General features: G+C 40.6%; 1 protein-coding gene across 1 annotated transcript in view; it reads right to left on the bottom strand.

The window, feature by feature from the left end:
- Positions 1 to 278: 278 nt before the first annotated feature.
- The window catches only part of clstn2a (calsyntenin 2a), a 136,610-nt gene continuing 124,734 nt past the window's right edge, over positions 279 to 12,154 (bottom strand). Inside the window, exons 11-18 of the mRNA XM_070919089.1 lie at positions 7,749 to 7,915; positions 7,207 to 7,355; positions 3,388 to 3,593; positions 2,994 to 3,161; positions 2,555 to 2,700; positions 1,909 to 2,029; positions 703 to 893; positions 279 to 509 (exon numbers count right to left, since the gene is read on the bottom strand). Coding sequence (XP_070775190.1) covers positions 279 to 509; positions 703 to 893; positions 1,909 to 2,029; positions 2,555 to 2,700; positions 2,994 to 3,161; positions 3,388 to 3,593; positions 7,207 to 7,355; positions 7,749 to 7,915 — 1,379 coding nt within the window. The remainder of the gene's footprint in view (positions 510 to 702; positions 894 to 1,908; positions 2,030 to 2,554; positions 2,701 to 2,993; positions 3,162 to 3,387; positions 3,594 to 7,206; positions 7,356 to 7,748; positions 7,916 to 12,154) is intronic.

Below are 12,154 nucleotides of genomic sequence, written 5' to 3'. Positions count from 1 at the left end.
TCATTAAAAACGACAATGTGGGAAGATTCAGTGTTTTTTTCCAGCAACAGATTGTAAATAATTTTTATCAGAGATTTTTTTCTGTGTGCATATGTGTACGTGTAGTGTACATGAAGGATGATGTGTGTGTGTGTGTGTGTGTGTGTGTGTGTGTGTGTGTGAGTGTGTGTGTGTGTGTGTGTGAGTGTGTGAGTGTGTGTGAGAGAGAGAGAGAGAGAGAGGAACATGTAAAGAACATGTTTGTATGTGCAGGTATGTTAATATGTGTGCATGTGTGGTCAGTATGTTATGGAAGAACTGTCCCACTCTAGTTTTCCCTTCTGCTTCCTCTCTTTCACCTCTTCTCTCTCATCTTCTTCTTCCTCCTCTTCATCTTCATCACTGTTGTCTGACTCAGCACTTGTCATTCCTCCCACCTGCTCCTCATCCTCTTCTCGTTCCTCCTCCTCACGTTCTTCTTCTTCTTCTTCTTTTACCTCTTCATCAAGTGCCTGAGCTCCTCTTATGTTCTAGAGAACAAAGTGTGAAGGTCATCACAGATCCCACATTTTCAGTTTACAGAAGCAAGAAATGCATTTGAGCTATTTGTAAGATAAACCATCTTCTATCCTCCATCCAGCCTGCCTAGTCTTTAGATAGACAACCTTTAGGCGTGTTGAAGGAATAAAACACCCAAATATTGAAATGAAAATGTCATCTAACCTCCATGGGGTTGACAGTGATGGTGAGTGCAGAGTTGTCCCAGTCTTCCTCAGGGTCTTTGACCCCGTCCTCGTCTTCTCTGGACCCCTCCTGATGTGTGGCGTGGATCCTGTATACGCCAATCACCACAATCACCACCAGGGCGGCGATACAAACCACAATAACTACTGTGGCTGCAGGAGGCGCTGCTCCTGGAGGAGAAGCAGAGAGGCAAAAGATCTCCATATATTATATTATATTATATCATATTTTCTGTTTCCATTTGGCTTTTTGCTTCTACTTCAGTAAGTATTTGCTCTAAATTCACCTGTTTGTTTAAACAATGGTTAAAATAATTATGCATACATATTCATGGATATACAATAGAGTTCTACAGTCATGTATGTGTAGACCCAGACTGTTGGCATCCAACTTTTGGCTTAAATATCATAAATATCAATAATAGTGGTCCTGCATGATTTACATGTTTTATGAGAGGTGGAAGTAACAAAAATGAATTAATGAAAATGGAGGTGATGAAAATGCTTGGGAGTTGAAAAATGTAGTGGTAAATATGGATGTGAAATAAAAAATGGAGAAACAAAATTTCAAGTGATCATTCAAAACACATTTATGATTTAAGGAATGTGGCCTCAAGAGTGGGAGTAACAAAAAATAATTTTTGTTGAAAAAAAATGGAAGTGATGAAATGTTTGTGAATTGAAACATATAGTGATAAATTGTCAGTTGATTTGATGAACTTGATTGACATTTTATTTGTCAGTGTTGCTTTGATACACTTATGAGATTACTTTACGTTAAAGCCATTAGATTAGATAGATATTACATTCAATTAGAATACATTTAAGAGATTACATTTTGTTAAAGCCATGAGATTACAGTAAATGAGATAACATTACACAATTAAAAAATTTGATTTGAATGAAATAAAAAAATAATTAAATTTAAAAAGTTTAATTATATTATTAAAAAAGTAATCCAAAAGTAATCCAATTACAAGTAGACAAATAGTCTTTAGAAAAATGAACCTGAAAATGAACCTGAACCTGTAGGAAGGAAATCTAACAGAGGTTTACATATATAGACTGTTCACCTTGTTGTATTTGTCTTAGGCAGCATGTGACAGAAAAGCAGCTGGTCTAGTATAAGTGCATAATCAACCAAACCTTCACCACAGAATACAGTTAAATTATGTTTGTGGCTTACCTGACATGTGGGAGTTGAGAGTGTGTATCATGAGTGGGTGATGGATGGGTCTCATGTACTGAGGTTGGGCAGCCATATGATTGACATGTTCCACAGGTGCTGAGTGGTGAAGAACACTGACCTACAGAGGCGGGACAAAGACCATTAACCTCAGTAAAAAGGAAGGGGGACGATAATTTGTGCAACCACAAAAATGAACAAGAGGAAAATAAAAATACAGTGCAGGACAATGTTGTATGAACAATGAAGAAAGAAAAAGGAACTAACTGAGCATGGGAAATATTGATCAATATTAATAAAAAGCTAAACGCAGATGGAGAAAATGACCAATAAAAAGATAGATGACAGATGACAGATCGCTCTTCCTGAGGTTTCTTCCTTTTTTTCCCATTAAAAGGTTTTTTAGGGGGGGGGGGGGTTTCCTTATCCTAATGGAGGATCAAAGGAAGGAGCGTGTCGTATGCTGTACAGATTGTAAAGCCCCTTGAGCCAAATTTGTGATTTGTGATATTGGGTTATACAAATAAAATTGACTTGACTTGACGTGATGTGACATGGCAGGGACTAGATAAACAGTGCCAGACATGAAGAGAAGAACAGAGCAAAAACGAGTTGAAATATGGCGATTGAAAGACATCAAACTGACCTCCAAACTGAACTCATTGCTGGTGTAACGTCCGTTGAGCTCGGAGCAGGTGAGTCTGAACTTTCTCTCACTCAGGGTAGCAGCTCGCCAGTTCCTGTAGCGCACCTGTCTCAGTGCCTGCTCATAGTGGGCCATGGAGTCCACACCTTGTAACACACAGGAAGACATGTCATACTACAGTTGAAAATGTGTCCTGTAGCACTGTGTGTCAGTTTGTTACTGTAATATGTTATGACAGGAGTCTATTTCAGGGACCTTTACAGCTGTCTCACTGTACAGAGAGCGAATGTTCTTCTTATTGCTGTATAAAGGGCATGCCATTTTTAGAGATATCCTTTCAGATTTTAAGACGAAAGGTGATGCATTTCATGATGTCTTCCCATCACGGAGCATTAGTGCCACACATCACCCCTCTTATCAGAGTGATAGCCCTGCCTACCATATATTGATATTCCAGAGGTGGAGTTGGTGGCATCCAGGTGTTTTCCCAACAAAGCACTGTGATGAATCTCCAGACTCTCTCTCTCAGGATTCAGTTCTTCCCCAATTACCAGCACATCACAGTAGTCCAGATTATGCATCACCTCCATCACACCGGGTCTGCGGGCTGTATAAATGGACATGAAATGACAGAAAAATTAGTTATGTGTGCAAATAGCTTTAAAATTATGTAATACAAAATATCTAGTGCACAAAAGTTTGTAAAACTCTTTACACTCAATAAAATTCCTACCTTAACGGGAAAAAAACTAATTTTCTGTAGCATTAACTGAAACATTACTACAAGGCTGGTATGACATGATCCTGACAACACAGGCCTCCTCTCCACTCACATCCACCGAAGCTGTCCCCCTTCATTACTGTGCTGGTGATGTGAAGCTCTTTGAAGGGTGCCACACCCAGCGGGCCCCGTAGGTCACTGGCAGGCCTGACGAGTCGATTAGATCCTGTGATGGTGATTCTCGGTTCACTGGGCGGCAGGACCATAACTACTGCCTTGATGTCTGGGATGGAGAGACACGTGTCCTCCCCGAAACACCTGACACACACACAGAAGAAAAGGAGAGGTTACAGGACGAGACAGCACCAGCGCTACTGCTTCACTGCTGATTTGTCGTGTCGGCTTTTCAATGTATATGTGGCATTTTATTTGTCACAAAACATGGACAGACAGAATGTATGTGTTAAATCCCCTGAAAACGTCTCTATGAGATTAAATATTCATGATAAAATAAGCAACACTCCAAGTTAGAGTTTGGAAAAAAACAAACAAGTAATTTTTTTTAGAAGTTCAACACTACAAAACTGCTTTATCCGGACTGTGTGGGTGTGGTTTTATGAGATTTGATTTACAGTGGCAACATTAGCAAACAGCCACCAACTATCATCAGACTTTGATCCAAATGTTGCTCAGTTATGATTGGTGCATGGAAATACATGACATTACCTTTTTCCAACTGAGCCCTGCCCACTTCAAAGCAGTAAGAACAGAAACACACATCTCTTGTGTGAAATAATAAAAGGGGTTTTAACTTTGGCAGAAAATAGTGTGTTCATGTAGGACCCGGTCAATCCTAGTGAGAGCCTGATAGAGAAAATATGTTTTCAGGGTCTTTAAGACCTTAACACCTTCTACGGTCTAATCGTTTTCCAGTAAGGGATGATAACTGATTAGCACTTCTAAGGTTTGTTGAATGCCAGAACAAGCTGGTGATAAACTATTTTTTGTTCCCCTTTTACCACCTCATCAAGATCTGCCAGTCGCTTTGAAAATATAAACACGCATTCAAAGGATTATGTTACATGTTTTTGATGACTGTGGATAATGTGAATATCACATATCAGGAAATGAGTTGCAAACAAGAAATACTGCCCCCACCACTAGAAAATCATCCTCTAACACGACATTATCATTTTCAAAGTTTGTTTTCAGTTATGGACAGAAAATGTTCACTGTACCCGATGATGAGAATGTTACCTTCATGGACCCTGAAATTATTTGGTATTCGCTTTAGTATCCAAAGAAGGTATTACATGTACAGTATGTATATTTGGTGAAATTTCAAAAAGAGTAATTGCTTAAAGTTTCTCTCATGTCCTGGCATTCAGTTTTATTGTCCTGAGCTGTTTCACTATTTGACTTTCTGCTGTCAAAATTGTGTAACACAATATCCATGTTTTCTGCACTTTAGTGCACTAATGAACTTTTTCAGGTAATTACTATTTAAGAGTCAGAAAAGTTGAATTCCTACCACAGGGGACTAGTAATAACAATAACAAACTGCAAAAAAAGTTACACTGTTGAGTTTAAACAAATGAAATGTTGCCATAAAGTGATGCATCACTTAAAAGTTTGAGGTGATTGCAATTAGCCCTGACCTCTGAAAAATAATCCATTTGAAAATAAGCACAATAGACAAAGAAGCATGTTAGCTTAACTCAGGCGTGTTTGAAATGATGAACCCAATGACCCTGTGAATACTGAAGTGGAAATTATCACTGAACTACTCCTGCTACTAGTCAGCACTTGTGACACAGAGACAAGAAACACCTTAAAGAAGAATTAAAAAAATATCAACAATGTGTAAAGGGACTACATATTATAGTTTTTGCCTCAGTCACGGTCGGCAGATTCAACATATCTGCTGAGTTTAAAGGCGGATCTATCTGTCTTTATCTCGAGGGGAGCGGTGAAGTGTTGTTCAGACTTAGACAGCCTCTATTGCTGCTCCTCGAGCTCGCTTCACTTTATCGACCAGCGCACGTCTAAGCTGATTTGACCTGCCTGCGTTTGCTGCTCAACAAATGAACAGGCGCTGGATGGGTGTGGAGACAGGAGCAGGCACATAAAGGCTTCGCTGCGAAGCACACGAACAAGCACTCCCGAGCACACATGCAGCATACAACTACACACACACACACACACACACACACACACACAAACTCGCACACATGGGAACACAAGTTGTGTGAGGATGAACAAATACTTTAAGAGTGAAGACAAGCAAGCAGAGGCAGACACACACTCCATCACACACAATCAAGCATGTTACATTCAATGTGATACAGTTTAGTGCTTTGAGAGGGACCAGGTCAGCTACAGCATGAGACCTGTAGGCGAAATCCAAATCAGGACTAGGATACAGTTTTAGCTAGTATGCAGGTTTGTAGCTGTGTCAGTCATTTCAGCATGACAAGTAGCAGTGACAAGATACAAGACAGTTTTCAAATATAAAAGGCTAGAAAGGCAAATATAAAGAGACAAAGTGAAGTATTTTTCTGTCGTTATGTTGTTACAGTACACTAGGTGTGTGTAGGTTGTGTTGTTTTATAATTTACAGTTTACAGTATATATACAGTACACATATATGGTTATATCATGTGTTTCTGATTACACAATGGGGGGAAATTAAATCCAGTTATGCCAACACAAGCACATTAATGGGTCAGTGAATCATTACCTGTCCATTACATTTTCATATTTCCTGTGTGAAAATATGAAATGGAGATTTTGGCTTGATGGTGACATTAAAGAAAATGTCAGGAGATTGGTATTCCTCTTTGAATATCCACAGCAAATATCAAGGAAATTCAGCCATTTTCAAGCTATGTTGTTGTGGACCAAAATGTGAGTAATTTGATTTCATAACAATTTGGGCTGCAGTTGTCAAGATATTTTACTTTTGACAAATGTTGAACAAACAGACCGACTGTCATCGTTCTTGGGGTCTGCGGCTATTGAGCAAAGTGGACAAAGCCAATTCAAATCAAATTACATCCAGAGACGGATATACAGAAGGACACTCAGAGAAAAACAGACAGAAAATGAAAGAAACAAAGAAACAAAACACAAAGAAAAGTCGACACTAGCAAGATGGTCTTTCTGTTCACCAGGCTTAATGTCCTTAATAGCCAGCTGGTCTGTTCAGTGGTTTAATAGTTTTTACTCGAATGATCCATCCTCTGCCGTCTCACCGGGAGTTCTGTGGCTTAAAGACAGACACGACACAACAGCCTTCCTTTAATGCTTTAACCATCTCTCCTCTGGCTGTTTGTGTCGCTTATGTGACTATCTACTGGACTTAAGTTGATCAACTTGTTTTATGCATTATGTATGCATCATTTCACTTGTTCATTTGTGTTCTAGGGATAATTACAGAGCTCGCACTTTTTACAACAACGTAAGCTTCCTCAAACAGTAATACCTGCAAAATGTGCTTCCTTAGTGATCACTTCCAAGATGCGTGTCATAAAGAGTTAAAATCCTAATCTGCAAAGTGTCTAGCGACTATACATTCCCTTTCACAGTAGTGCTCAGCATCTTTAACAAATGCAAAAGAGGAAGAAAGGAGATATTGAATAGTCTAATGTTAGATAAGGCAGGTTGACACACATAAGAGTCACATCTACTGTGCCTTCCCACTATACAGTCTGTAATAACAGATGAAACCTACTTTAGTCAGGTTAACCTAAATATACAAATAAAGCCACAAGCTAATGACCTAACACACACGCAATATAAAGCAGCAGATCTGTACTTAACAATGATATTTAGAAGGCTAAATGGATCTTCTGCTGTTTCCAGTGGCAGAGTTGTAAATACAACGCTAATAATCTCAACGGCGAGAGAGTGCATCCACATGTGCACTTACTGTACTGTGGTGGTGATGTGTAGCCGGCGGAGGCCTGGAGTAGGGAACTGGCGAGAGTTAATGTAGGAGACTTTGGTCATGGCTGTGTTGATGCTGTCTATATCCTCTCCTTCCACCACCAGCACAGACTGGGCAGGGTTAAAATGGAACTGGACACACAAAAAAAATTGTATTTGTCCGCAAAGAAACTTCCAGAAAAGCACATTCAAACAATTGTGTTTATGTTGAACTCAATAACATCATTGTGTCTTGGCTTGATGAGGAAATACATGTAAATCAACTGAGTTTTACTGGACTCTCTTTAATATCAAAGGACGTGTGTTATAGGATAGCAGCTCAACAAATGATACTTTTAGACAACAAAACATCAGCCTGTACTGCTTAAGTGACACATTAATTATGAACGTCTTACTTCTTCTATAGAATCACTAAGGTGGTTAGCATTTGCTATTGTATATGACCAACCAAAGGCTGAAAGTGTGGAGTCTGTACGTGTGTGTGTGTTGTGTATTGGAAACACTGCCTCCATTTTTCCCACACACCTTTATGTCCTTAGCGAGGCTTTCAAGGGAGTTAATATCAAGGCCTTCTTTGCAGGCCTGCAAACAAGAGATAACCTTCTGGGTTTCAATGCGGCCTGGTCGGATTGTCAGACCTGACAGGCTGCCATGGAAATACTGGGTGAACCTCGGGGTCGCGACCTCACCACCTAATGGGAGAGGAGAGGAGGACCACAAGCAGGAAAAGTGGAGAAGTGAGATATGAGAGGGTCAAGGACAGAAGTGGAAAAGAGGAGTGGAGCAAAAATGGACAATTGGATAGAAACAGATTGGTTACGTCACAATGTAAGCCAATTCCTAGTCACACATTTTCCTTGTCTGCTATTTTCCCCTGCCATGTAGTAACTCTCCTGTCATTTCAGAGCCTGACACTCCCCTGTTACCATTTCCCCATCAGCCCAGTAGCATATATACAGGCCCACTTCCTTTCATTCCCCACCAGATCGTCTATTGTGCTTCTGCCTTCGCGTTCCAGACATTTTCTTTGTCTGTTATGACCCCCTGTCTGCCTTTTGGACTCCTGCTCTGCTTGATCCCCTATTGGACAAGTTTACCTCATGTCCCCTGCCTGCCTGGTTTTGACTTTTGCCTGTTTTCGACCTTGAGAAAGCTTGAACTTTTTATTTTACCGGCCTGGTCTCAGAATCGTGCTTTTGGGTTCAAACCTGTTTTTACTGAGCCTTTACAGGGTAAAAGAGACAACAACATGTATTATGTATGTTTCCACGGGAAAAGCACACACAGTTGGCTGAAAAAAGCATCTGTGAATCTGCTTCAGAAAAAGCTTACAAGACCCAATGGATAGCAAGCTATGAAGAATTTAAAGGTTATTTGTACCCAAGTCTACAATGGAGGTAACAAAAGAAGAATAAGAAACAACTCTGACACTAGTTCAGACAAGAAATAAATGTAACTGAATCGTATCGATGCTGACATTGTTATTTCAGGGTGGGAATGTTAAACTGCTTACTACAGATGACAAAAGATGACAATGAACAACTAAATACCTGTAACTAAATAACCTGAACTACAAATGGCAGGAAATGCTCATAATCACACCTTTCACCAATCACTTTGCTTTCTGTATGACTACGCTTTGGGGCAGGTGGCAACAAGTGTGTAATATTGTTGAATAAAGACAAAAAGCTTCCTAAGAATATGTGGCAATACTCAAACAAGTATTACATGATGCACTTGCAACATCTGGCGCAGCTGCAGATATTTTGATGCTTCCTGTCAGGTTTATGCACCAGATTTGATAGACGAGTTTGAGAGATGCTTGACCTGAAATGTTCTGCAACTGCCACAGAGAGAGAGAGAGAGAGAGAGAGAGAGAGAGAGAGAGAGAGAGAGAGAGAGAGAGAGAAGAGAGAGAGAGAGAGAGACATCCTTTCATGCAAAACAAATGGAAGCTAGTGAAGGACGACACATTCTGTCTGTGTGTGCGAGCGATGCCGTCTGTGGGGTCAGCTCCATCACAAATCTTCTTAAGAGAGTACTTTTTTCTTACGAAGCACCATATCTTCCCGTAGAACCGGCCAGCTCTGGCCTGTGGTGCAATTTCACCACTTCTGATGAAGAGTGTCATTTCCACCAAATCATACAGGTCTAATCAATTTAACACAAAATGACTTCCAGGCCAGCTATGGTTTATACATTTTGACACAGTCTAGCTGAGGGTGACATTAAGGCCAAGTCTCCTTAATGCTAATAACACCAGAATTGAATGTATCTCGGGCTATATTTATACTCTCTACTATCAGTCAATGGCAAATACAAATATGTCACAGAAGAGGGCATGGCTTATTTGATTACATGATTATTTCAGGTCCTTTGTCAAACATATTTCAATTAGCATCATTGTTTATACTCCTGAGCTAATCATATTTCAACCTGCTGCAGCAAAATCCCCTGCTGTCATACTGAATATGTGTTCTTCAAAGCACCTGGATGTGGACAAAATAATTTTGTTGTTTGAGTTTACGAACCCACTTACTGTAACAGGGATTTGGTGCTCTCCTTGTATTGAACTATTTGGTACGGTGAGGCTCAGGGGAATGGTAGACAGTAACAGCATATTATTCTGAACAGCAGCTACCAGCTCTGTCAATGTGAATCAAACAGGGGAGCTGAGAGAGAAGATCCTGTCACAGAGACACCAAACAACTGCCTTCAGCAACAGGAGACTTACATGTATGTACACTGTACATTTTACAAACAGTGAGGTTGCAATAGTTCTCCTAGTTTTATAAAAACATATTGAGAGTACAAGTTGATACACTATATTGCCAAAAGTATTCACTCACCCATCCAAATAATTGAAATCAGGTGTTCCAATTACTTCCATGGCCACAGGTATATAAAATCATGCACCAAGGCATGCAGACTGTTTCTACAAACATTTGTGAAAGAATGGGTCGCTCTCAGGAGCTCAGTGAATTCCAGTGAATTCCAGCGTGGTACTGTGATAGGATGCCACCTGTGCAAGTCCAGTCGTGAAATTTCCTCGCTCCTAAATATTCCACAGTCAACTGTCAGTGGTATTATAACAAAGTGGAAGCGATTGGGAACGACAGCAACTCAGCCACGAAGTGGTAGGCCACGTAAAATGACGGAGCGGGGTCAGCGGATGCTGAGGCGCATAGTGTGCAGAGGTCGCCAACTTTCTGCAGAGTCAATCGCTACAGACCTCCAAACTTCATGTGGCCTTCAGATTAGCTCAAGAACAGAGCGTAGAGAGCTTCATGGAATGGGTTTCTATGGCCGAGCAGCTGCATCCAAGCCATACATCACCAAGTACAATGCAAAGCATCGGATGCAGTGGTATAAAGCACGCCGCCACTGGACTCTAGAGCAGTGGAGACGCGTTCTCTGGAGTGACGAATCGCGCTTCACCATCTGGCGATCTGATGGACGAGTCTGGGTTTGGCGGTTGCCAGGAGAACGGTACTTGTCTGACTGCATTGTGCCAAGTGTAACGTTTGGTGGAGGGGATTGTTTTTCAGGAGCTGGGCTTGGCCCCTTAGTTCCAGTGAAAGGAACTCTGAATGCTTCAGCATACCAAGAGATTTTGGACAATTCCATGCTCCCAACTTTGTGGGAACAGTTTGGGGATGGCCCCTTCCTGTTCCAACATGACTGTGCACCAGTGCACAAAGCAAGGTCCATAAAGACATGGACGAGAGAGTTTGGTGTGGATGAACTTGACTGGCCTGCACAGAGTCCTGACCTCAACCCGATAGAACACCTTCGGGATGAATTAGAGCGGAGACTGAGAGCCAGGCCTTCTCGTCCAACATCAGTGTGTGACCTCACAAATGCGCTTCTGGAAGAATGGTCAAAAATTCCCATAAACTCACTCCTAAACCTTGTGGAAAGCCTTCCCAGAAGAGTTGAAGCTGTTATGGCTGCAAAGGGTGGACCGACGTCATATTAAACCCTATGGATTAAGAATGGGATGTCACTTAAGTTCATATGCGAGTCAAGGCAGGTGAGCCAATACTTTTGGCAATATAGTGTATTTATAACTACATAATTGGTTTTCAAATCTGCAGAAGGGAAGAAGAAAGTTAAGCTGTCTACACCACAATATTAACATGTTAATTATTAAGTAACTTTAGTATTGCTTTTCATACATATTATTAATATTTTGTTACTTCTCCATTTAATCAGAGCACCAGTCCACTTTGTCATATGTTTATCTGCTGGAGCTCTGAGGGTGGACACAACTTTAGGATGCAGTCCATGTTCTCCAAGAACCATTAGGACCAACTGCATATGATTTGCAATAAGCATGTAAACAACATTACAGCATCTGGTATGTTTTCTCAACAGTAATCTTCTATGTTTGTTCCCAACTTGGGTGTCCAATCAGCCCATGAGACACTTATTGATTGATTGATATTTGTTCTGTGCAGGGTCAGCTGAGCCACAAGTCCAAAAACAAAGAGGTGTAACAGTATGACGAGATGTCATTCGGGCTTTGTCGTCCCCATTTCACTAATTGTGACTGTTCTCTGCTGCAAGAGTTGAAAAGGTCACACCTTGAAGCATTCTTTCCATTTCAGAATATTTCAGATCTAAATCACAACCAGAGCATCTTAACACATTTCAGAAATATAGTGTATTGTTGAGCTTTATTATGTAAATAACAAAACTTGTGTTTGTCACAACCACAAACTGCATGAACTAAGGAAATCATCTTTATTAAAGGTTTTAAAACGTTATACTTGCCCTTGCATTAGGAACAGGTATAGTAAACACCGTGTTTTTGTGATGACAGTAGGTGTAAGTAGTGGGACATTTTCTGAAAGCGTCCATTACCTCCCTTTCTCTCCAAATGTAGAAATATGCGTAATTATTCTGCTCTTTAGTCTCCTTCTTCATCT

The sequence above is a fragment of the Enoplosus armatus genome, chromosome 14, assembly GCF_043641665.1.
Source record: "Enoplosus armatus isolate fEnoArm2 chromosome 14, fEnoArm2.hap1, whole genome shotgun sequence".
NCBI classification, from domain to species: Eukaryota; Metazoa; Chordata; class Actinopteri; order Centrarchiformes; family Enoplosidae; genus Enoplosus; species Enoplosus armatus.
The sequence above is the reverse complement of the archived record's forward strand: the minus strand, read 5'-3'. Positions and strand labels throughout refer to the sequence as shown.